The sequence below is a fragment of the Artemia franciscana genome, chromosome 18, assembly GCF_032884065.1.
Source record: "Artemia franciscana chromosome 18, ASM3288406v1, whole genome shotgun sequence".
Lineage (NCBI taxonomy): Eukaryota > Metazoa > Arthropoda > Branchiopoda > Anostraca > Artemiidae > Artemia > Artemia franciscana.
This window is the reverse complement of record NC_088880.1, coordinates 17,803,826-17,829,419: the sequence shown is the minus strand read 5'-3', so window position 1 is coordinate 17,829,419 and position 25,594 is coordinate 17,803,826. Positions and strand designations below refer to the sequence as shown.

At 33.8% G+C, this 25,594-nt stretch overlaps 1 protein-coding gene across 4 annotated transcripts in view; it reads right to left on the bottom strand.

The window, feature by feature from the left end:
• LOC136038699 (facilitated trehalose transporter Tret1-2 homolog) overlaps positions 1–24,088 on the bottom strand; it is a 78,986-nt gene extending 54,898 nt beyond the window's left edge. For 2 of the 4 annotated variants that reach the window (XM_065722008.1, XM_065722009.1), the window contains exons 1-2: positions 11,962–12,351; positions 3,842–3,974 (exon numbers count right to left, since the gene is read on the bottom strand). In XM_065722008.1, coding sequence (XP_065578080.1) covers positions 3,842–3,974; positions 11,962–12,000 — 172 coding nt within the window. In that variant the 5' untranslated portion in view covers positions 12,001–12,351. Of the gene's footprint in view, positions 1–3,841; positions 3,975–11,961; positions 12,355–15,878; positions 16,034–23,965 lie in introns of those variants that run through there. The other 2 variants (XM_065722007.1, XM_065722005.1) reach the window with 2 other exon arrangements.
• Positions 24,089–25,594: the final 1,506 nt, after the last annotated feature.

Genomic DNA, 25,594 nt, shown 5'->3' with positions numbered 1-25,594 from the left:
TATCACTTTGAAAATCTTACAAAACCTTTCTTCTCATTCTTCAGATGCTCGTATTTGTCAACCTTCTATTCAACAACAAGACCAGTAATTTATATAGATAACCAAATAACCAAAACTGCTAAACCTTGATTTGCTTCTGATCAAGCTTCTGATATATAGACTCGTCAAGTGAAGATTTATGATGAACCATGATCCTCAAAATCTTATCATCCAAAATCGATCAAAACTACTTTCTTTATAATAGGTTTCTTAGCATCACTTGATACCATGTAACAAAATAGAATTCCCGATGATAGCAAACCCTTTTTTATTATCTGTTTTTCTAGTTTTCTTAATTCTTGAAAGTAGAGCCTGCTCTCCAAGACTTGTCCTAATCCCTATTCGACTAGGACACGAAAAACCAAAACTCCAATCTCTATTTTCAAATTCTCTTGACTACTCCCTCCATTGGCCACATGTCCTCTTTTCCTACAGTTGTTGCAGACAATATTTTGGTAATCTGTCTTTAAATTACCTATGCTATGTCACGCATAATATTTTATTTTATTATACTATAGTTTCTAGTAGGGTGAATGATCTTAATACTTTCCGGAACATGTAATCAAATGCTTCACTTTCACTGTCTATACTACAACTTCTATCCCCTTCCTCTGTGTGTCTTCCTCTGTTAATCAATCACTATCTTATTTCCTTACCTCGTTTTATGTCTTGTCAGCCTCGGCCATTTCTTTTTTCAATTCCTCTAGACTTGCAATATTCATAAAGATCTTGTTCTAAACAAAATTGAATAGTGATTAATTCCGCTCTTAGCGGAATCAATCAAACATATTAATAAACGCTTCCACCCATCTCAATCGGTTGGAAAGCTATTATTTTATGATCTGCAGGGTTTGAAGGAATCGGAATAGGTGTTTGATTTATCTTGCACAAAGAAAGAAAACATGGAGTAGAAAACAGTGAAAATCTGGGAGTGAAAATGTGCAATAAGTTCAAATTTTAAACAGTGAATAGCACTCATAACGTGGTTCCTATATTCACGATGCCAACTAAATGCATGACTTGTCCATTCACTTTTCTTTAATTTCCAGTCTTTTATCTACGTAGAAGTTTTACTAATACAGGCAAATTGCTTATGATGACAGTAGATAACAGATTGTAAAACAGCCACAGCAAAATCAACAGCAACAAATGGCAAACCATCGATGTAGATTCGCGAGTGAGTCAGTTAAGAAACACTTAAGCCACATAGCTTTCAGCAGATATTACCATCGCCAACGTCAGAGATGTCTCTTCTCCACTAATTCAACCAAAGTACGCGAGCTTAGCCTATGCTAGCTTAATAAATTTGCAGAGCTAGTAGCTGAAGAAGCTTCACAGACAATGTAAATGGCACAATTGCAAAGATGAGGAGTGAAACTCACTAAAGTTCAAGTCAAATTGAAGGGGGTGAAGATGAAGCTCAGGTAGAATCCACAAGCGGTTAGCTGTGGATTCGTAGTCAACGCTACTGACAAAATCACCCCAACAAAAAGTCACTGCAACCACTTTGTACACTTTTTTTGTGTTGTCTTCAATAGTCTCCACTGCCCGGGATCATTGGCAAAATCGGATCATCATCCGATCTTGTGGCGGGCGAAACCTCAGGGGTTTCTAAATACGTTTCTCATGAAGTAAAACCTGTCACTGAAACGAACGTTCGGTATTTTTGATGATAAATAAGTCGGTATGATTTTTCAGCAGTAACCATTGAACAAGCCATGGACAGAAAAATCGAAATTCTAAACTAGATCTCGCACGAAAAGTACAAGAAGCATTTACCAACAAAGAATGTTTACATGTCCTCCTCAGATCGCCCATGAATAAAAATTGAAATTAAGACCCTTATAAAAGAGCAGTCTCAAATTCATGATAAGAAATTGCGCAACAAAGTAGCTGCCCTCTGCTGCAAAAACGACATCGTTTGCTGCAATTCACGTTGATCTTTGTCTTTTTACGAAGTGCAAAAAATTGCACGATTTAGTAAAGAAACTGCTGGCGAAACCTGGGACAATCATTTATAGATTCTAAAAGACGACAACTCTTATTTGACAGCGTCAGAGGTGAATGATATTTTTGGTCACATATGCACCACAATCCCTAGCCTTACGAGTGAGGAACCAGTAGAGCATCATAAAGTTTCTTATCAACTACTCAAATTAACACCCAAGAGCTTGTCGTTTCTTGGTTAAATTCCTGTGTGACTCTTCGCAAATGTGCTTCTTTCATGGCAACTTCTCTAGCAAGTATCATTAATCTTTGCCTGACTCTCCACAAATTTCCAAACACTTACGTATAACACAGAAAAAGTCATACCTAAGGAATCACCTTCTAAGTGGTGTGATTTTTCGAGACCAACTTTGCTAACCCTCTGTATGGCAAAAAATACAGAGACATTCATTTCAAGGCTATTGTTGAGCAGCATAGAGCTCCAACTAAACCACTATCAAAACACATGCCTTAGTGGCTCCAACACTCAGTGTATCTTGTCAGGTTTTACGATGATATTTCTATCCTGGCTATAGAAGGACAAATCCTTCGTACATTTTGCCATCACTGATTATAGAAAAGCATTTGAACAGATCAGACACATTGTTGCTCTTGAAAACTAAGTGACATTGGTGCCAAGACCGACCTGCTGCTTACAGTTGCCGACTTCCTATCGGGCCATGAACAGTGTGTCTTCACCTTGAACGAAATTGACGCGAGCTCTTCGTTTCTTCCTATTCCCTGTGGTGCCCTTCAATATACCAAACTTACTCGTATCATTTCCCTAGCTGTCATAAACAACATCCTTCGTTCCCTCAAGGATAGATACAGTTTTGTGCACGATTTATCCATCCGACTGAAAGATGTCCTCAAAGAATACTTTGCTGTGCTTTTATTCGACCCTCACATTATGAGCATGTTTAGCACGGATTGTGAACAAGCAAGTCTCACTCTCAATGAAATGAAATGCAAGTTAACGAGGTTCAACCCTCTAAAAACTGGTTTCCAAGAGCCAGTACCCTTCTTCCAGCCTTCCAACAGTGACAAAATACTGCCTGTTACTTTCCCCAAACGCACCCCTGAACCCACTTACCAGAAGACAGAACAAGTTAGAAACAGATTACTGCGATACAACGCAGTATCAGTATTCTTTTGTTCTCTTTTTCACGGGCCCGTTTAACAGCATAAGGTAATTCTAGTTCGTGTTTGTGTACCTTTTAAGTACTTTTTACTTAACTAAGCTCAGTTTTAGTGCTTCTTAGAGCTTTGTCGAGTATGTCAATAAATAAGCATATGTCCATGTCTTTGTCTAAGGTTTATTTTTGTAAGTGTAGTCGAATCACTCAGAAACGCGGGTTCTCGTGGAGAAAGCAGAAAAGTGTCTAACTTTCGTAAATTTTGTATAGAAGATAAAAGGTTTATTTATAAATATAATACAGACAGAAAAATAGACGTTAGCACGACATGAAGGAATTAAAACTGAGCATAGTAATCTTAACTTGCCTCTAATGTTCACTTAAACCCCGAAAGATGTGGTCTTCAAGTTTCAAGGCTTGACTTTCATATGTCAATAATAAATTTAGTTTTCCAGGAACAAGACACTTGAACATTAACAGAATCTGATGCGAAAATATATTAAGAGAAAATTAATAAGCAACAAAACTTGAGCCCTGGAAGGTTGAGTAAGAGTCACTTTAGGCAGAGAACAGTATTTGATGTTATCCTAATAATATTAAAAATCGTCATTTATTGTGGAAAAACATATTTTACATGATAACATGATAAAATGGGAATGATAAAATATGATACTCTTTACTTATCAGTTCAAGGTCCGTTTCAGTTAGGTTGAATCTGCGTTCTTCCTTCAGACTTGGAATAGCTGGAGATGACCACGCCTGATCAAACCCAAGACAAAACATGGCAATACCGATCGCCAAGGCTGAATAAATCTGCAAGAAAGTCAAATAAAATTTTATTATGAGGAAACGCTAAAGTTTTGAAAGTATTCTGTTTTTCATTTTAGGAGTAAGGTTATAAAAGGCAAAAAAATACATCATGCTGGGTGTCATAAGACACCCAATTCCTTCAGATACATGTCTTCGCACCTTTCCGTAAATGCCAATGCTACTTTTTTTTTGTTAATCTCCTTTTTCTTTCCTTGGGATTGTAGTTAATAGCAAGAATGAGTCACTGTTGGTTAAATGCGGTAGGCTTCAAATTTCGTAAGAGTGATTTATCCTTTCCCCAGCTGACTGAATCCTGACTGTATTGAATTTACAGAACTAAAATTCCTTTAAACAATTTCCTCCAAACACTGTCTTCTTTAAATTCCTTTATTTCATTTTACTCGTTTTATGGTGAGACAGTAGTATTTTTTTTTTTCACATTTTAGAAGTTCTATTTTGTACACAGTTCAAATAATATGTATAGGTGGTAATTTTTTCGTAATTTTCAAGAGTTCACTTTAGCAGGTTTTAGCAGTGGCATTCTTTGATATGAAGGACAACAAGGAGCTACCATATCAGCATTTTAACGGTGTCTCGTATACCAATGTACTTCTCCAGTAGGATATCCCCCATACATATACTTTAACTCCTATTACCTTCCTTCGCGGTAGTGGGGAAAAGTATTGAGACCTCTCGAAGCGTAGCAATAGTTAACGGGTATTATCCTGTATCTGAGATCTTAGGCTGCAAATTTAGGCTGCAGGTGTCTGCCAACAACGATAGTCCAAATTTGTTTGAAATAATCATGTATCTTCACCGGTGCCCTATCAAATTTAACGCTGACATAGTATAATGGAAATCCACTCTGCAGAAAAAAAGCTGATGTTAATTTTTCTTTAAGTCTAGCTCAGTGCACTTGCTGAAGAAACTTCAGTTCAGAATAGCTTGACTAACTGCTTTGGAGCAGCGAACACCTGATTCCAGTTAGTACGCAGGACAGGTTGTATGAAGAAAGTTTATCTTTAATTATTTGTTATTTTCAGGGCAATTTGAGGTTATTGTCTACGGAAATAGATGTTACAGTCGCCCTGTCATTGACAATTGCAATTAGTCTCAATATTGATTCGTCTTCACAAAATCATGTCTTTTGGTTTTTATTTATCCTAGGAAAAAAATTTCTCTTTTATCTTGTCACCAATTTGTGAAATTTATAAAAAAGGAAGAACCATAAGAAGAGATGTATTTAGATGTCTGAAGAAGTATGTATAATTAATTCTAGACACAAAGATGTAATGTGTGTGTGATCCTTTTATGTGCCCTCTGTCCTCAATATCATTAAGCAATAAATTCCTGGATTTACCGGTCTAAACATCAACCTATGATATTAAAGATATTAACAGAGAGTCTACTATAAAAAATGTTTCTCAGAAAAAGCTTACATTTATTTAAAGAAAAAAGACTTTAAATGTTTTCGAACATCTATAAAAAAAAATACGAAAATACATGAGCACCAAAAAAAGAACTCAGTGATATGGCAGGTATTTAAATACTAACTATTTCGCAATCATTTTAGTAGTAATGCTTGGTGGGATTCAAATGCTTCTCGTTACGGAGCGAAGTGGATCGAGCCCATCGAGTAAATTACACAAGAGTAGCTTAGGCGGCAAGGCCTTCTTTGTTCCACTAAGACCGAACAATTAAATAAATTAACCAGAGTAACTGCAATTATATAATAGAAAAACAATGAAAATTTAATGTCATAATACTAGATTTGTACATCTTTGGGCTGTTCGAAATTAGATATATCAGGAGACAAATAGAGGGTATTAATTTCTGATAAATATTGAAGCTATCTAGAAACCAAAAATGCTTACCACATTATTCTGGATCTTCCTAGGCGATTGTAAATTGACCGTGAGCGAGTTACAATAAAATATTTAAGAAATAGTCAATGAAGAAATAACACATGGTTTAAAGAAAGCAATTAAATAAAAAAAAAAAGTTTTTTCAACTGAAAGTAAGGAACGATATTAAAAGTTAAAACGAACAGAAATTATTCTGTATACGAAAGAGGCTGTTTCCCTCCTCAACACCCCGCTCTTTACATTAATGTTTTTTATTGTTTTAAAAAATGGAATGGAAGTGGAAAAAGAAATGGAATGGAATAGAAATGGACTTTAGCGTAAAGAGCGGGGCGTTGAGGAGGGAAAAGTCCCTTTCACATAGAGAATAACTTCTGTTCGTTTTAAGTTTTAATGTCGCTCTTTCAGTTGAAAAAACTTGCTGTTTTTCATTTAATTTCTGAACGTTTTTGAATTAATGCATGTTTCGATTTTGGCTCACCGCACATGAATAATTAAAACAAAATTTGTATATTAATTTTTTTGGCTAAATGGCTTTCTCATAGTTTGATCGGACGATTTTGATAAAAAGGAGTGGGGGAGGAGGCCTATTTGCCCTCCAATTTTTGGCTACTTAAAAAAGCAACTACTTTTTTGTTTTTTTACGAACGTTTTTATTTGTAATAAATATACGTAACTTACGAATTAACTTACGTAACAAACTTCTATATTCGTATTTTTTATTACGTATATGAGGGGATTCGCCCCCTCGTCAATATCTCGCTCTTTACACTAAAGCTTGAACTTTGTCCCAATTCTTTAAGAGCCACCCCTTAATCACAAAGGTCGTAGAATAAATAATTGACATTATTAAAAATGCTAAAAATACAAAAAAAAATACTAAAAATACATATTTTTTTAAATAATGCTAGAAAATCCTGTGCCCCCTTCATGGAAATTAACTTCCCCCATGATAAATTCCTCCATGGAAAGATACTCCCGCGTAGCTCCCTTCCCTGACCCCCCTCCCAACGCCAAGAAGTCCCCCTGAAAACGTCTGTACACTTCCCTATAACCATTATTATATGTAAACAATGGTCAAAGTTCGTAACCTGCAGCCCCTGCCCCCGGAATATGAGGGATTACGTCGTTTCCAAAGACATAGTACTAGGTTTTTTCGACTATGCTGAACAAAATGGCTATCTCAAAATTTTTAATCCGGTGAAGTTGGGAAGAAATGAGCGTGGGAGGGGGTCTAGGTGCTCTGCAATTTTTTTGGTCAAATGAAAATGGCACTAGAACTTTTAATTTCCGTTAGAATGAGCCCTCTTGCGACATTCTAGGATCACTGGGTCGATGCGATCACCCCTGAGAGAAAAAAAAAACAAATAAAAACGCATCCGTGACCTGTCTTCTTAATCTGATGTTGTGATTTTTAAGATTCTATGAGTTTTAAGGGGCGTTTCCCCCTATTTTCTAAAATAAGGTACATTTTCTCAGGCTCGTAACTTTTGATATGTAAGATTAAACTTGATGAAACTTAGGCTATATATTTAAAATTGGCATAAAAATACAGTTCTTTTGATGTATCTATTCATATCATAATTCCGTTTTTTAGAGTTTCGGTTTCTATTGAGCCGGGTTGCTCCTTACTACAGTTCGTTACCCCGAACTGTTGGAAAAGAAAACACGCATTTTTGTCTATAAGGACAGCGAAAATAATTTATAAATTTCCAACAAAATAAACTGAGTGTGTGAAAAGATAATGGGCCCATTAATAATAACCTAAAATACCGAAAAGATACCCTTTTTATTCATTTTTAGTTGTATCTACTTCATTTTGCTAATCTACTGGTAACTTAATTTTACCTTCAAAAGAATTTTCTCCAGATAAACAAAAACTTTCTCTGTTAATTCCAAATTCTTGCAAAATACAAGCTCGATAGATAAGTCGGAAGAAATTCACAAAAATATTTTCAGAATTATTAGACGTTCGACTTATCATTTAAAAATCTTAAAAATGTATATTCACGGCAAAATATTTATAACGAAGTTGTTTTCTTTCCAATAAAAACATCCCTAGCTGCCAAGGTAGGTACATTAGGGCATAGCTTTTCCATGCATCAAAAAAAGATTTCTTTCAATAGGGATACAAGTTCAAAGGATTGAAAAATCGAAAAATAATGAAAAGATTACAAGAAATTATGAAAACAAATAAAAATTATCAAGATTTTAGGGCGCTGGGCTCAAAGTACCCCTTTTAGCTACTTGCCTGCCTAGGACTGATGTATGTAAGTACTCAATATAAAAACTTGTCCATCTCAAGCCTTGATGCTTCGATAAAATCATATTAATAACTGATTATTTTTTCAAAATGCAACGAATAGTAAAAATAAATAATATAAAATTTAAAATTTACGTTTTAAAATCATAAATAAGGAATTCTTTTCAACTGATAGTAAAATATGCCTAATGTACTTTTGGCTTAAGAAAACCTGTAACATAAATTTGACAATAAGCATTTTCAAAGCAATTTAGCGGAAAACAGAGGAAAGAAACGGGAGAAAAATGTAAAGCGATACAGAAGAGAGAGAAAAGAACAGAGAGGAATGTAACAGCATATTGTCAATTAATTGAGGCTGCTCTTTTTTTGGATTCTGACATGGAAACAGCTTTGTAAGGTCAAAAATGTATCGCCATTCCGATCTTATTATGCTGCACTGTAGACAATATTATCAATAACAAATAACGAAACTGAGATGAAAATCAGCGAAGAACAATATACTAATGTTAAACCAAAATAAAATCCAAAATAATTCAAATCTCAAAAATGGAAGGATCAAACCAAAAAAACCGCCAAAACACCAGTAAGTCACACTTTCACGAATATCTAATGAAGAAGAGGGCAATATCGATGTGTCGGGCCTATCAAACACTAGACAGAGTCTATAAAACAAAGAATCGAAGTTTTTTCTATGGGGAACAATAATCCCTGACAATCTAATCCTTCTCGTTTTAAGCTTTACCCGTATTAATACCTGTTATGTTTACGTTTGTTACGATCACTTATTTTAATTCCTGTTTGTTTTGTGTTCATTTATTCTTTAATAGTCATTTTTGGTTGCTTTGAGTTTAAATTATATTTAAGAAACTATTAAAGCTGATCTTAAGGTTAAAATGGCTCTTTGAAAAACTTATTTTTCCTACTTTTTTTCAATTACCTTCTGTTCGTTTTTTTTTGCCTTGTCATCGGCTAACATAATTAATACTTATCAATTTTTTCGCACCCCCGGGTCAAAAATTGAAGTATCCGATTCTAATTTATTAGCTCATATTAGTATCTTTTAATTTATTTCCACATCCCCCTCATTATTCTCTAAAAGTTTTGATCACGTACCATTAACTGTTCATAGAATATTGCAGACAAGCCCTTCTGATAACCGAAATTCACATAGTATCTTTCGATTGAGCTGTTCCTGAAATATAGTGCTCACCATTTTAACAAGCTGGGACGAGACAGCATATTATCTTTTGATTTAGTTCAACATAACCTGAAATTTTCAACTAAATACGATTAACAAGTCAATCCTCAAATAAGGTACAAGCGCAGTATTGGCAGACAGGATACAGATAGTTGTGTTTTGATTCTGTTCAACCTTCTCCTTAACTCTGAAAGTTGAGGAGAAGGTACTCTTAAACAAAAATGAATAAGGTGTCTTTTGATTTTGTACGACACCCCAATAAAAATGTCCTAAAATTTTCAAGTTGTTAATTTTAGCTATTCCTGAGGTATTACAGCTACGCCCATTAGCAATGGAATATATATAGTGTCAAGTTCAAGATCTACATCGGCATTTTCTGAAAGTTTTAACTTTACACTCTTCCCCAATTATTTTTGAAATATCGAAAGTATGGTGTTTTGACGACCAAAATGCATTTAGTTCCTTCTGATTTTTTCTAGCATCCCCCTCAAGAATCCATAAAAGTTTCAATTTTGTACCCATGGCCATTCCTGATATCAATATTATTATCTTTTTAAACGAAGTTTTCCTGATGAAAGTAAAGAGCGAATTTGAAACTTAAAACAAACAAAAAATGTTGCACGACAGTCCATCTAGCATTGATAAAACTAGTGTAAATAAACTAACTGATAATATTTTCATATGTTGGTTTGATTGTAGAAAGCTAGCACTTTACTAAAAACACAAAACAATACAGGAGTTTTGGTACAATAAAAGCAAACCCAATTAAGGACACTTTTTGAAAAGCTACAAGAATTTTAGGAGATTGGATCTTGTTTTGGTTCTGAAAGGACATTCCAGGATAAGGTTGTAGATAAGTCTGAAGTGAAGCCTTCTTGATAATATTAGAACTATAGACTATCTTTAGAAATTGTATCATAACTTGAACTTCTTTGTTGCATAGGAGAACAACTGGATTTCCCGAGTTCACGTTTTGGTTGATTTAGTCACCCTTTCGAGTAATAGTAAAGCGTGTTTTTTCCAATTTAAAATTGTATATTACTCACTATTGGTATTATAGCTGGTGAGACCAAGATCTTACCTGATAAATCTATCCATTATTCTGGATTCATTATTCATTATTCACAAGTAGCAATACTTACAACTATTTCGAAGTAGTCATAGTCGCAGTCAGAACTAGCCACAGCTGCAGTCGCAGTAATAGTAGCAATAGTGGTCCAAAAGGTGTAAAATTGATATTCATAGCCACTCCAAGTTATTGCATATATACCGTTTTAATAACGTGAATGCATATAGTGTTTTTTGATTTAGTTTAAGATCCCTGTTAGCATTCTCTGAAGTTTGACCTTAATGCTCTTAGCCTTTATGACACACTCAGGAGGAAACTTCCCCCCTCTTTCCTAATGATAAATCCGCCAAGGCATAGTTATGCCTTGGTGGATTTTGAAAGAAAACAACGTGAGTATTTCTATTTGTATGCTGATAAAAACAAGGTTCCTGGTGCTAGTTGCGTCCCCATCCCTTAAGTTTCCTTGAAGTGCTCATGAATTTTACCTCCTCCCTCTCCTCCAAGTTTTGTGCCAGTGAGCATATAATGAGATAATTTATATTACAGAAGAAAAGATTTTCCTGCAATAACAAAGAAGCTTTCACTTCACAGCAACCTTATTCAGGCTTAGTCCCAATAAACGGAGATAACCCCTTTCTATATTTGCCTAAAGGCTCATGAAGAGTTAGTATGTTTGGACATTAATATGCACTATTTGAGGCGTCTGGTGCCAATTTATCAATTAGCTATTTCATAATTTCATATTTCACAACAATAGCAACTTGACCATTTTTGGGCCGGAATTAAAGTTTTGTCCCACAAAATACTAGAAAATACCACTTTCCTGTGGAACAATCTTCACTTGCTTGTTCAGGGTATTTCTCAGGCTCATAAAATATCCCAAGCTCGTATCTTTTGATGGATAACCCTAAACTTAATGAATTTTATATATTTGGAATCTACATAAAAAAAACCAATGCTTTGGTTGCGTTAATGGTTATAGAAACTCCTATTATTGTGTTTTGGTTACTATTAGCCCTAGTTGCCCCTTGCTTACAGTTCGTTACCACGGATTGTTCCTTATTATAAAATATTAATTATTCTTAGGAATGAAATTTTAGAGCAGATCTGTAGCCAGGCAAATTTGTTACCACGTTTTACATAATTTTGATTATTTATTTTGAGCCGTTGGTTCAAATACTTTCATTTATCGTACCTGACTTTTATAAAAGTCTTTTAAAAGTTTATTTTTTAATGGAACTTCTTTAAATCTTCATCTTTTAATCAAATTAACCATTGTATTAAAATGACATCCATTAGATAGTGAAAAGTGCCTTATCTGCAATGTTATTTTTCCTTTAGACATAATAGTTACGTTTTCTTAGGCAGAAAACTTAGAGCGGTATAGTCTTCAGAACTGCTTGAGAGAGAAAAGAAATCAGTTTAAGAGGACAAGGGAAAGTGAAAATAAAAATAATACGACAAAGGAGAATTGCACATTTAATACAGGCAGAATGGGAAACAATCAAGCTTATAGAAACCTTCAATAACTCAAACTCAAAATGACCAGGCATTTTGTACAATAAATGACAATAAGTCGAATACAAATTTTCACGTACCTGAGGCAGTACTTTTTGTGCATTCTGAAATGGGAACATCCTAAACTAAATATGAATCAACAAAAACCATCCAGTTTTATTATACATGGCTGCCAACCGTATGATCAGGTATAGTCAATTAAAACCGAAGTTATAGGTTACATACGTGATAAAAAAGGATTATTATAAATTTAATAGTTTTCCAAGGCATGATATGGACTTTAGCACTTTAGTAATCCTGAATGCATAATCAGCTACTTTCAATATGGAAAGCCAATAAATGAATGCAATCTAGAATAGACCCATATTTGATTCATTAAATAGAGCTAGACAGAAGCAATCGTGAATCATATCATCCGGAAATGTAGTGCGTCACATTAAAAAAAAAAAAAACTGAAGGAATTAGCCTATTTATGACCCGTCTTCTTATACAATTTGGATTTCCGGTAATTCTTATGTCGTAATACAAATCTGACAAAGTTAATCATTGAATAACGTAAGGAGAAAGTCAAATTTGGTTCATTATTATGGATAAACACTACTCTACTCAGGGCTGCCACCCCGGCTAAATTATCACGATTTCTAGTGATTTTTTATGTTGCCTAGTCATTTTCTTCTAGCTAGCGTTCACGATATAGCGCGTAGATTGATGATTCAATCGAATAAATCATACAAGAAACTAATTAATAAAAAAAAATCATTCACTACAGCCCCTAAGATGTTCCAGATTAGCATTTATGCATACATACCTCCTTTGAAACTTCCGATTTCCCAACATATGACCATATCAGATATAGACCCCAGAGCGTTATCATCAAGATAGCAGGCGAACCTAGTTAATCGCAAGATTGCAAAAATGTTCTATACTTCTTATTTTACAACATTTGCTCAGGTCCAATTTTTGTCTTCATTTTTATGGGTTTTTTATCTGTAATCTCTCAGTTCTAAGTTAGATTTTCTTCTGTTAAAACCTTTGAAAGTGGAGTAAATACTGGATGTTTGTTTTTTTTTTTTTTTTAATTTGGCATCACTTCTAAACAATGAGCCCTGTTCAATGATTGACTGTTGTTTTGGATCTCAAAAGTACAATTTATGATTAGTTTGTAGACAAGTTCGAAGTGAAGTGATCTTTTTAGTATTAAAACTATAGACTCGCCTTAGAATTTGTATCACAATATGAAATTCTCTGTTTTATAGAGAAAAATAGCCGGATCTCCAGAGTTCATATCACGGTTGATATGTTTTTCATTTCGAGTAATACTAGATGACACCAAGATGTTACCTGATAAATCAATCTATTATTTTGTATGTTTCTTAATAACTTTAAACTTATTGTTTTTATGATTAAATTTTTAATATAATTTTGTATACTGAAAGTTACTGATATTACATCTCCTTACAAAAAGTATTATTGACTAGTTTGTTGTTGAGAGGCTACGTACTTACTTTTGACTACTATATCAATATCCTTGTTTTTATGCTTAGCTTTTTTGTTTTCATGAAAACGCTTGTATTTTGTATTCCTACAGACATAAGGATATATCACCAGTAGATATATTTGCACTATATTTATTGATGTATGTTAGATAGCTGTGAAGGAATTATTTTTGTTCTTTTTAAGTGTCAACTTCGTTCTTTACTTCCCTCGGAAAAAAAAAACTTTGCTTTTTTGAATTAATCTTTGCTCGGTTTAGATTAAAATTTAATGAAGAAACAACACTGTCATGATCTTTTTTATTTATACGGAATAATTTTGCTTCGTTTTTTTTTTATTTTTGCTTCTAGTTTCAGTTAAAAAATTATTTTTTTACACAATTTTAATCTCCTCAACCCCTATTAAGGATAAAACATCTCAATCCCTATCAAGGAGCTGAACGAAGAAGCCGTACAAGAACTGAAGGAAAAAATAAGCTTAGAGTAAAAAAAAATAATTCGTTTCTTTTTGTAAAAATAAAAAAAAATAAAAATAGATCTTTAATTCTTTGTTTAAAAAATAAATTTATAGCAATTAAGAAAGTAGCTCTAGGGGAGTAGCTTCGGCACAAAAGGTTAACTAAGCGAACATGTTTGCATATCGATATGCTTGTGGAAAATTTTGCTAGCTCGACAGAAATGTGTCTTTAAGCTTAGGGAGATTATTGACCTGTCCCTAAATTGAAAAGGCACTCATTACTTAGAAATAAATCGAAATTTCAAAAAAAGATCATTACTCATGAAGGTACGATAAATGGTATTAAAAACTGCGTTTGTTTTAATTTCCGAAATTATATGAAGAATTATCTGAATTCTCCTACTGATCTGTTTTCATTTGCCTTTGTTCCTCTTTGGCTGCACAATCATGGAGAGAACATTACGACTGAATTGTCCAGGAGTAATTTTCGGCAGGGATCAAATTGTCTGGCAACATTTTTCCGTGGCAAAATATGGGTAATATCCACAAAGGTGCTGCAAGGGTATACTTCCCTTCTTATTACACAAAAAAGTTTCTGGTCTTTATTTTAATCCTTTATTTAACTGGAGTGATTCGCTTCATAATTCAGTGGTCTTTTATTAAGAGGGGGTAGTAGATCCTTGGGTATGGAGGAGTAGGATAAGATCCTACACAAAAAACTATATATCTAGTCTATTACGCTATCGAATAGATAGCACCATCATAAAGGGCCATATGACACCAAAAATTGTACTTTGGGTACCAGTTCCAGAAGGGCTGGTAATAATCAAATGGATGCTATTAATAAAAAATAATCTCAATGGTTCAAAACCCTATTTCTGAGGTTCATAAATTCTTCCTATATCATATTCCTCCTCCCAGCCATCTTAATATTAATTGGGCCTGGTTTTCATAAGGGCTTTTCAGGCAATGTCTCCCGTGCTTTTTTAGTTGATCAGGCAACCACAGTCTCCTTTGATACGTTTTAGGGCTCAAAAAGAAAAATTTGGTGCATTTGAAATGGTTTTGTCGAGGAACGTTTGTTTTTCTATGATTAAAAAGCTATTTTTTCTCGGCCAACTTCGCCTGAAAAATCGTAATGAATACAGGGCTTTATAAATCGCCTACTGACTATCAGATACTAGAAGGCTACTGTAACAAAACAGAGTCCATAGATAAATATGGGTAATGTCCACGAGGGTGGTGAAAGGTAAAATCTCTCTTGATATTGCAAAGAAATGTTGCTGGCCTTCATTTTCTGTCTTATATAACTAAAGTGATTTTCTTCATTATGCAGTGGTCTATAGTTAAGGAGCTGTGTTTCATCGGAAAATAAAATTGTTCTCAGCTACCTTGTTCGCTCACTCCCCCACCCCCGCCCCCAGATGGTCGAATCAGGGAAGATACTATTTCTAATTTAACCTCGTCTGGTACCTGATACGCAGGCCAACTTTCATTGTCCTAGCTTATCTGGAAGTGCCCAAACTAGCAAAAGCAGGACCGAAAGACAGACAGATCAACAGAAAAAGCGATCGCTATATGTCACTTGGTAAATACCAAATGCCATAGATATTGATAAGAATATGAGAAATTTAAGAAAATATAAATTTGTTTTCCACTTAATTTATTATTGCTCAGTTTGACCAGTCATGTTTGTGTCTTATTTGAATCCTTTGTTATTTGGCAGAACTATGTTACATGTGTGGTAACTATTCTAGACTTCTTACCATCAATAAGTCTACTTTAAAAAAAATGTAACTTACAGTATTTTGTCTTTTGTTTTTTATTGGGCACTTTTTGTGTTTGATATTCCGCATAGTGAAATACCTGATAGCTTTAGTGGTATATTTGTGTAAGTCTATGACCTGCACAAACATCATGCTAGAGGCTCAGTATTGTTCAGGCCTATACTTTATCTCATTACAATGTACTTCCCACTATTTGGTAATACATTCCAAGGAATTTGGCTTTGGAGGTAGATAGATTAGCTTTCTGGGGTACACCTTACCTTACTGCACCTCCAGCTAACTTTACTTCAAACTTATGTTTTAAAAATATACTCGAAAGACATCGCAATTCTTCTGTAAATATGCTCTTGAGCTCAGGACTTTCAATCTTCATTTTAAAAGGATGCCCTTTGTTCAGCTTGTTTAGAATTGTAACCTTAAAAAAAGAAGATAGATATATTGACACGTGACCACAGTTAATCAGACTAAATACAATCATTCCCGCATACAGAAGGTCCAAAGGAATCTCTTCGAAGTTATTGGGAAAATAGGGCATCAAAATACATTTTTCATGTTTTGACCAGGATATCCAGTGCCCCGTTTTGGCCAATGAGCTCTTTCGCAAGCAATTAGAGCCTAACCTAAACAAAATATAAATGCTCACAGAAAGATTCTCCTTGGCTATGGGACCTTATCTGATTGAGACATAAAGTAAGGCCCTTAAATTTTGTTTTTAACTTCCACTGATGAAACATTCAGAATATATGACCAAAAATACAGTTGCTGAACAGATATGACGACATACTCACATACACTAACATACTTGCTAACATACATAACTGCTATGACTTGCTAACAACACACACTAACATACACAGACATACTAGCTCCTACACTAACACCCTGTTTTTTGGTATGGGTTTAGTATTTCAGTAAAGTGCTAGTGTTTTAAAACTTTACAAATACAGGGAAATATCCCGAGTAGATTCATTCAAAATAGTTTATATTTACATTGCATAGGCTGCAAATCAATAATTTCATCTTCCCTCTTAACTTCTATCAGAATTTTTTAAAGTTAATTTTTCATTGCTCTTTTGAATATACCTAATAAACATGACAAAAACATGTTTGTCAAGCTTAGTCAATGCTACAAAAAGGTTAACATCAGTTGATGTGCATCCATGCTATTCAGATAAGAATCCCAAGTGGTATTTTATCATTGCTAATTTGAAGACGCAGATAGAAAAACCAATTAGCCTATGGTGACATATCTAGCTTTAATTCCACCATATTTGTTTATGAAACATAAGGTTTACTCATTCAGTGAATAGTATCAGGAAGACTTGTGCAAAAAGCACTATTGATATTTTGTTTAAATTTCCAAATTACCTATAAAGACTTTCATCAAAACTTTCACTACATCTTTTTTAAATGAAAAATGTATAATTTTGTTTTTTGGGGGTATGACATAAGTCCATTATCAAGTAAATACATGTTGAGGGGAGGGGGGTTGAAGAAGAAAATTTGCCAAATGGGCAAAAACAGGTAAAGTCTCTAAAAACAGCACAAAAATCTTTCAGTCCCTATACAGACAATATCTGTCCCTCATTTAACTAAAGAATTTCCAGACAAACCTGTTTCAATGCTTGAAAGAAAGAAAGTAAAACTTTCTAGAATTAGCACACATTTCAGTTCCTGAAAACATCTGTAAGTTTTATTCATTTAGCTCAACAATGTTTTTTTTTTTTTAACTTTCAGGACACTTTGTTCAGAAAGCAGCTTGGTTACTCTGGGCATCTATAGAGATTTATTTTGAACAAATAATCTTAATTATTCATATAATTAAGGATTTTTTCATGAAAACTAACCATCAATATTCACAATAGAAATGATTACAATTTTAGGACAAGAATCTAACAGCAAATCGAATTGTACCATATTTGGAGATATATACCATATATCTCCTGTCCTTTTAAGACTTGCTTGTGCACATGTGTTAATGGCCTACTAAAATATACAAAATTTATGAAACTTGAAAATGAACAAAAAATCATAAATTCTTGCTGAAGTTCATCAAAGTTCAGAGCTATTTGGAAAACAAAGCGTGGATTGGGATGTTGTTTTTTTTTTTTGGGGGGAGGGGGGTACACAGAGCTTTTTAAATAATTGCAATTAGTTGGCTAACTATTAATTTTCGATGGCTGGCATTTTGGCTCTATTTGGCCACAGTTTTTCTTTTTTGGTAGAAAATGACACTTTGTAGTAATGCAATTTCTTTCTTGACTTCATCAGCAGATGGATTATAGATTGTAATGAGCAAGAGTGTACTTAGATAAAGGCAGTGCAATGGCACAGTCTAAGAAAAGAGCAAAATGGGCTCTATTACCTTAATTTGCACTTCAGAGCAAATTAATATCCATCTTGATCTGTTAATTGCTCTATACTTGATGCTGTGAACAATTAATCATCCAATGTATCCCCCTGCCATTTCCAGGGAACATCGTTCCATTTGACATCTAATAACTTCTCGAAAACTTCATTATTGTTGCTTGAACTGTTGTATTTGAGAGACCAGTAGTTTACAACACATCAGGAGAAACACTGTTGTCACTTTTGAGTTTTATAAGATGGTTTGAACAGCTTCCTTTAATGTCATCTCCTGTCAGTGCCAATATTTTGAAAAACTGACAAATGAATTCAGGGGGGGGAGTCTTGTTACTGTCATCTTATATACTGCCTTTGTGGATCTCCTTTGCACCCCTTCCAGAAGCTGTACACCACCCTTGTTTCCTGGTGATGCTAAGCACATTCCAAAATATTTTACACTTTGATTTACATTTTTTCTTTCTTTTCACCAAGGCACTTCACATGGAATGAGGTGTTAAAGAAACTTTGGGAAGGCCTCATATCACTAGAAATCAAAATTTCTAGTTCCCTTTTAAAAATCAAAAGTGATTGAAGGACAGCCAGCTTCTTCCCACCCCTTCTTGCTGCACTCCTATCACAGTTATCCAATCAAAATTTTGAGATAGCCATTTTGTTCAGTGTTTTTGAAGGGTCTGATAATTGTCCATGTTATTATGACATGACCCCCACAGTACTTGGGATGAGTGCTGCAAGTTATTTAATTTCCACATTGTTTACATACCTTACCTTACTTTAGTTCCTCCTGTGCCACCAGAGGCACCTAGGGCATCCAGAAAGAGCTGCCAATCATCCCTCATATGTGTTTCTTCCCATGTGTCTTCCCATTGGGGTTGGACTGTTGAACTGATAAACTTCAGGTCCTGCTGGTTTGTACAACAAAGTGTATTTTTTGGCTTTCCTCTCCTTTGAGTTTCCTCTGGTTGCTACTTGAGTACCGTTCTGGGGAGTTTTTACATACCATGAAGAATTTATTGTTGGGAAAGGGAGGAATGTTGAATCTTGGGTTTTTTTATCCTGGTCTTTGGAATTATGAGGGTATATTGAAGGGATGTTGAACTAACCAAAAGGCACTATATGAATACTATTACTATTACAACTACTCCTACTAGGGTAAAGGCACTGATGATTTGACAGTGCAATTTTGGAACCACTATCAAAATTATCCTTCAAAACAGGATAACTCCACTTAGTCATGACTTGGAAAACCATCCCTTGAAGCCTTCATTATATTTTTACAATGCAAAATGTGGACACTATATCTAAGACACCCAGATAATAAAAGAATATTTGATTCAGTCAGTTTCATGTTTTTGACACAAAATGAGTTCCCAACAATTGTTTAGCTATGTAATGTTCAAACTGTCATTACTTGGTTATTTTTTGGCAAAAAAAAATTGGGATCAGCACCAATACATTAAGATACATCTGATCTTCTGTAAAATGTAGCTATATTGGCTTGTTCTTGATAAAAAGGAAGCTAAAATTGCAGCTAATATTATATTAGTAAAACTATGTTCCAATTGTTGAAAATGCTTGTCTGATTTAGTGGAATACCAGACCAACTAAATGCTCCTTTAGCCAAATTCAAATGTAGATATTGTCTTCCATTATGAGATTCTTTTGAGAATATCTTGTAGTAATCTTGTCAAAATTTTTGACAATTGGTTTTGAAATTTAAGGAGGAATTGGTGTTGAAATTCAAGGGTCCTCTGATGAAAACATAGTTGTCAAATTTATGGGTACTTTCTCAACAAGAGATTTTGATGATTATTATTTGTAATAATATTTCACATGAAATTTTTTTTAATCATAGTTTTACTGATTTGATGCTAGATTTTTCCATCATCTGAGGAACTGCTACCTGGCATCATGCTATGTTCATATTCTTAAGCATTTGACTAGGTGGACCACAACACCCTAATTCATTTATCACTGAATAAATTTGAAGTACACCCTCTCTTAGTAAATTTTGTATATATTTTCTTTCAAATAGATCTCAAGCTGTAAAATACAAAATATTCACTCTGAACCCCTCCCTGATTAGTGTAGAATTCCTATCCCATCCAAAATTCTAATGAAACATGTTAAACTCTTCAGTGTCACAAACTTCTAATAATCTTAAGTAGGACATGCATACTTCAAGAATTCTGACCTTTCCAGACAAAGGATAGTCAAAACTAAAAATTTTTTAAGTGAATTAAACAGGTAGATTAACTTTGAAATGGCCAATTTAACTGTGATCAACAAAGAAATATTTGCTGGACCATTAATTATTGTCCTGAAGTTTCACAAGTCGATTTCCTTTGAAAAAACATATTTCAAAAATAATTCTTTGCCTGGATGTCAGGATTGATTAATAATAGATTTTAGTATGTATTTTGCTGTGGTGTTCTTGCACTGGGGTGGCCTCCTCTATGATCTCCTACCTTGTATGTTTTTTTTCTCTTGTATGTTTTTTTTTTGTCTTAGTTTTTTCTCTCTCCTTTTGGAATTATTAGTATGATGAGATGTTGTGTTTTTTTTTATGCAATTGTGCTGCCCCAGCCTTACGAGCTCTGCTCTCTGTTGGGGCATAATATTGTTTTTGTATATTTTTAAATTGAATTAATAAATATTGATTGATTGATTAAAGCTGAGAAAAAGTGGTCCATTCCAGATAGCATTTATGAAGAGACCTATATCACACATTATATTATAGAGACCTTGGTCACACATTTACACTCTATATGATTATCCAATTTCTTCCCAATTACTTGAGTTAATTATTTCAGTTTTTTTGCTTCTACTATCTAAATAGTATTATATACATTTGGAAAGTGAAAAAAGCTGAAGAGATACAAAGAAATAAAGTTAAAAGAATAGGCATTTCAAATCTACTAGAATCCACCCACAAGCATTCCCCAATTATTTTGATACGTCTCAAGTTGGGTTCCAGCATACATTGAAAACAAGTAGTTTTTTTGTTCTGTCAAAATTGTAGGTGAAAATGCTCTGATTTAAGAAAATGGGAGTTTTGTACCCTTTTCTGATAAACATCAAACTTCTTATCAAACGGTTAGATTTGTAGATATTTTTTCTTCATACTGAAACCCTTTTGAAACCAAAAGTCTTTAAATTAAAACTTCTAGAGTAGAAAGTATTTTTTTTACTGTTGAATCATTGGTACTTTTACTCTACTACTGCTATTACAACTACTACCATTGTCAAGAGTACTAAAGTAAAAATTTTAAGGAATGGTTAGGGGGGTTTCGAACTATACAAAAACATACTACATGCAAGCAGGTTGTCAAAATTTTTGTCTCAACAATATTTCAGAAACATTTTAGGGTAATAAGCTAAGTTTTAGTTTAGGGGCTTCTGCTATCTTGGAAAGCAGCTGAGTTAAGTGAATAAGACTTTCAGGCATGAATCAATATACACCAATACAGCATACAAACCATGAATCAATATACACCAATACACATGCAAGATACACCAAAGGAGTGTAAAAGTAAGAATAAAAGGAATTTAATGTTAGTTACAAAAAACTGGGGGCAGCTAACCCCCCTTCTCAGGCCTAGAACCACCACTGGTCTTCAATATTTAAAAAAAACTAATTTTTATTTATTTATTTTTTTTAATGTCATTCCTATTACTTCAGAAGAATTTTCAGCCATATCAGGGTCTTCCCCAAGAATCTAAGATGTATATTCAAAAAATTCTCTTGGGCCTCATTTGAGCATTAAGTCTATTTCTCATAGTTTGCCTTTATAAGACTAAGATTGTAAAAGGTCATCAACACCTCTTAGAGAGGAAGAAGTATTCAAAACACCTTCCTAGGGGACCATGAAGGCTCTGGACCTAATCTTGGAGGTTTTATTCACCCAACTCAATGACTTCTCAAGATGAATAGAAGCCCCAAATCTAGAAATTTGCCAGCTAAAACTTTCAGGGCTGCAAATATTATAACCAATATTGTTAATACAACTAATAGTACTGCTGCTATTGTTAAACTAAAGCAAAAAAAGGCCTAATAGAAGTATTGCCCTACTTTATATAATTAAACATTCAAACTAATACTATACTTATTAAGAAACTAGTATTATTGTAGCAGTTGGCCTCCACAGAAAAAATCCAATAAATTATGAAAACAACTTTAAAAAACTATGAACACTTACTTAGATCATTTCCTATAAGTGTTTTACTTTACTTTATCAGTCCTTATCCCCTCCCCTAATGTGCAAATATGCAACCCAAATTGCAGCCACTTGTTTAACAAATCAATATGTTTTTAACCAAAACACACTTTAAAAAAAAATTGAGGGCTCTGATCTCACTTCTTAGGCTGTTTTTTTTTTTCAAACATCTTTCATTATTTTAATCTGATCAGTGGTCTATTGACTTTGATGAGATTGTAATCAAAATTCTTAGTATCAATCTGTAGAAAGGGCTGTTGAGAAGAAATAACTATACAATTCTGAAAACAACTTTTAAAAATCATAAAACCCTTATTTGTATTATTCCTAAAAGCAATTTACTTTAGCCTACTTTACCCCCCCCCCCCTCCCTAATGTGCAAATACACTGTACACATTATATATTTTCTATGCATGTCTCAACAAAATGAAGAAACAGAAAATATGTACAGGATTATATAGTTTGGGCAATACATTTGGACATTAGGGTAGGGGGTAAAATAAAATGGATAACTTTTAGGAATAAAAAAACAGGTATCCTAACATCTTTTTTTATAGTTACATTCAGAATTTTATAGTGTTTCCTTTTCAATAGCCTTGACTGTATACTGATACCAAATTCTTGCTTTAGCTTTCTATTTGTAAATGAGCCATAAGAGCTTTGCAGTCTGATGAAGAAAAAAAAACATCTGTGAGCTGTAAGAGCCAAGGCCTTTTCTGACTAACTAATTGTCAACCAATAATTACAAGAAAAGAATTACTTATCACAAGTAATTTTCATGATTTGACAAATTACTATTATTGTTGAAAATAAACAGTAATATTTTCAAAATAAATTGTACTTTGTTTTACTGTTTTTCAATTAAACTTATATTATTGCTGTAAGCTAATTTGAACAGTTTATAAACCATTTCACTGTCTCAACAAGTTCTGAAATTTTCTAGAAAAAAACAAAAAAAAATTCTTTACTACCCTTTAGAGTGTAAAGGTACCTGTAATTCAAGAGAAATTACATTTTTTAGTCTCATTTTAGGTAAGAGACCAAGTTAACAATAATATAACAACCAATATGACAAATCAATTGTTTTTTGTCTTCAGAATTTGTAAAAAAAAAAGATCTCTTATGATATCTATTATTAACATTCTCTACTTAAATTTGAACAACATAATCAACAAAACTTTAGTTGGTTGCTAGAACATGGTTATTGCTCAACAATGTCTCACAAGCACAGATTTTTGATCTATGATGTCACTAAAAGGGCTATAAGCACTTTGATGACTCAAAAATCAGGCTTTTAGTGTTCTCTATGCATTTTTTCATTCCTTGATTTTGTTGATGTTACTTCTTTGCCACTAAATCTATTTGAAGAAAGGAGTTATGTAGCTTAGGCTATGAAAAATACATAAAAAAAAATATAAGATGGGCTACATCTTTGTACATAGAGAAGGGTGGTGGTAAAGTAAAGTGGAGCAATTTTAGGAAAGATAAATAGCCTAAGTATATACTTTATAATTTAAAAGTTGTTTTCAGAATTTTATGACATTTCTTTCAAAAACAAGTGATTGTATCCTAGCACCATATAAGATCAAAATACATTAGGTTATTGAAAAAAAGTTTAGCCTTTCTATTGCTAGAAGTCTTTCATCAAAGTTAAATAGCTTGCCTGAAGGATGTAGGCTAACCTGTCCTACTAAAATGTAACCTATGTAATGACTATAGAGAACAATTTATGTCACTAATTGAAATACACTTGGTATCAAGAGTACCTGAGTTTTGGAAAAAGAGGCTGTCTGAACAACAATAGTCAGTAAAAGTTTTGGCAGAAAATGCCGCATTAAGCGTATTTTGAATTTCTTGGGCTATGTTGTCTATAACGAGATAAATAAAAGATCATACTAGACAGCACGACGTGCTGTGGAAAATATTTCTGCTTCCCACCGCCTGCGAAGAATACTATACGCCGGCATGACGCCGACATAGTCGTTGGCAGCAGCCCACAAGGAATTTTTAGTGCCAAATTAATTTCTAAGATTATCTATTCGAATAAAAGGCAATAATAAAGCGAATTCCATCGTTTTCATAGGATTAACTAAAGAACCTTTAGAAAAAGAATTTAATGAAAAGTAACTTTACCTTAGACCTTAGATCTTTCTGTACAGCCCGGTAGCTGCGTCGTAGGGTGTTTTTGGGGCGTCCATTTCTTTTGGTATCACGTGGTTGCCCCTGAAGGACGAGCTTTGGCAGTTAAGTTTCTGGCACGCAGATCACGTGACAAAGGTATCTCCACTTCCTATTTTGAATCACTTTGGTTACCAATGACTGAGATGTCTTTTGTTGTATACTAGTGTTTCTTACTTTTTGGAACCAGTGTATTTTTAGGATTTGTCTTAAACACCTGTTTTCAAACGCAAGGAGTTTATTTTCAATTAGTTTATCTATGAGCCAAGTTTCAAAATCAAAGCAAAGTGTTGAGAGGATATTGTTGTTGAACAGCCTCAGTTTAAGTTGGAAAGAGTACTTCTTGCTGCGCCAAATTTGAGAGAGTTTCCTGAAAGGTGCATTAGCCTGGCCAATTCTTAGCTTGACTTCTCGCTGACAGGATCCTGAGTTGTAGATGGTACTTCCTAAGTACATGAACTCCAAGACTTGTTTTATCGTCTGGTTATTGTATTCTAGGTTGAGTGAAGACCGAATTTTCGCCATACTTTTTGTTTAGTTGGCGTTTATCTAAAGGACAAAAGGTTGGGCAGTGTCCTTAAATTAAAAAAAATACAAACTGAAACGAACAGAATTACATTTCTATGGTGATTCAAACTGAAAATGATCATAAATTACTATTAAAGAATATTTAAAACCCAAAATGCACAGAAATTAAAAAAAAAACAATTAGCATAAATTTGGATAACATGTGCTAACACAAATGAATAAATACAGCTTAAAACGAGTGAAATTTAAACTGAATTTCAAGTAAAAATAAAAAAATTGCAAACTTGGCTATGGTTTCTACTACTTTACCTAATCGTGAAAGTCCAAAGTCTTTTGCGTCATTTGTGTCTCTCTTTGTTGTTTATAGTCATGTCTAGCCAATTCGGCTTAAGAACTTTCATAGAATCACTTTTGCATTCGGGGTCGTACTATATGCGGGTGTAGTCGATTAAAAATAAGATGGACTAGTGGATTGAGGATGGTTTCAAAGTGGTTTCTTTATGCAAGCTTGGGAATTACAGCGTATAACTTGCTCAGTATAGATGACAGGGTGCAACATCTTAAAAAAGAGGAAGATATAAGAAAAACAGCTGTTAGAACAGCTGTTATCTGTTTTTCCGAAAAACAGAATAGAAAATCAAAATAGGTTACCTGTTTTTGCCGGACTTGTTTCCGTTTCTGTTGTGTTT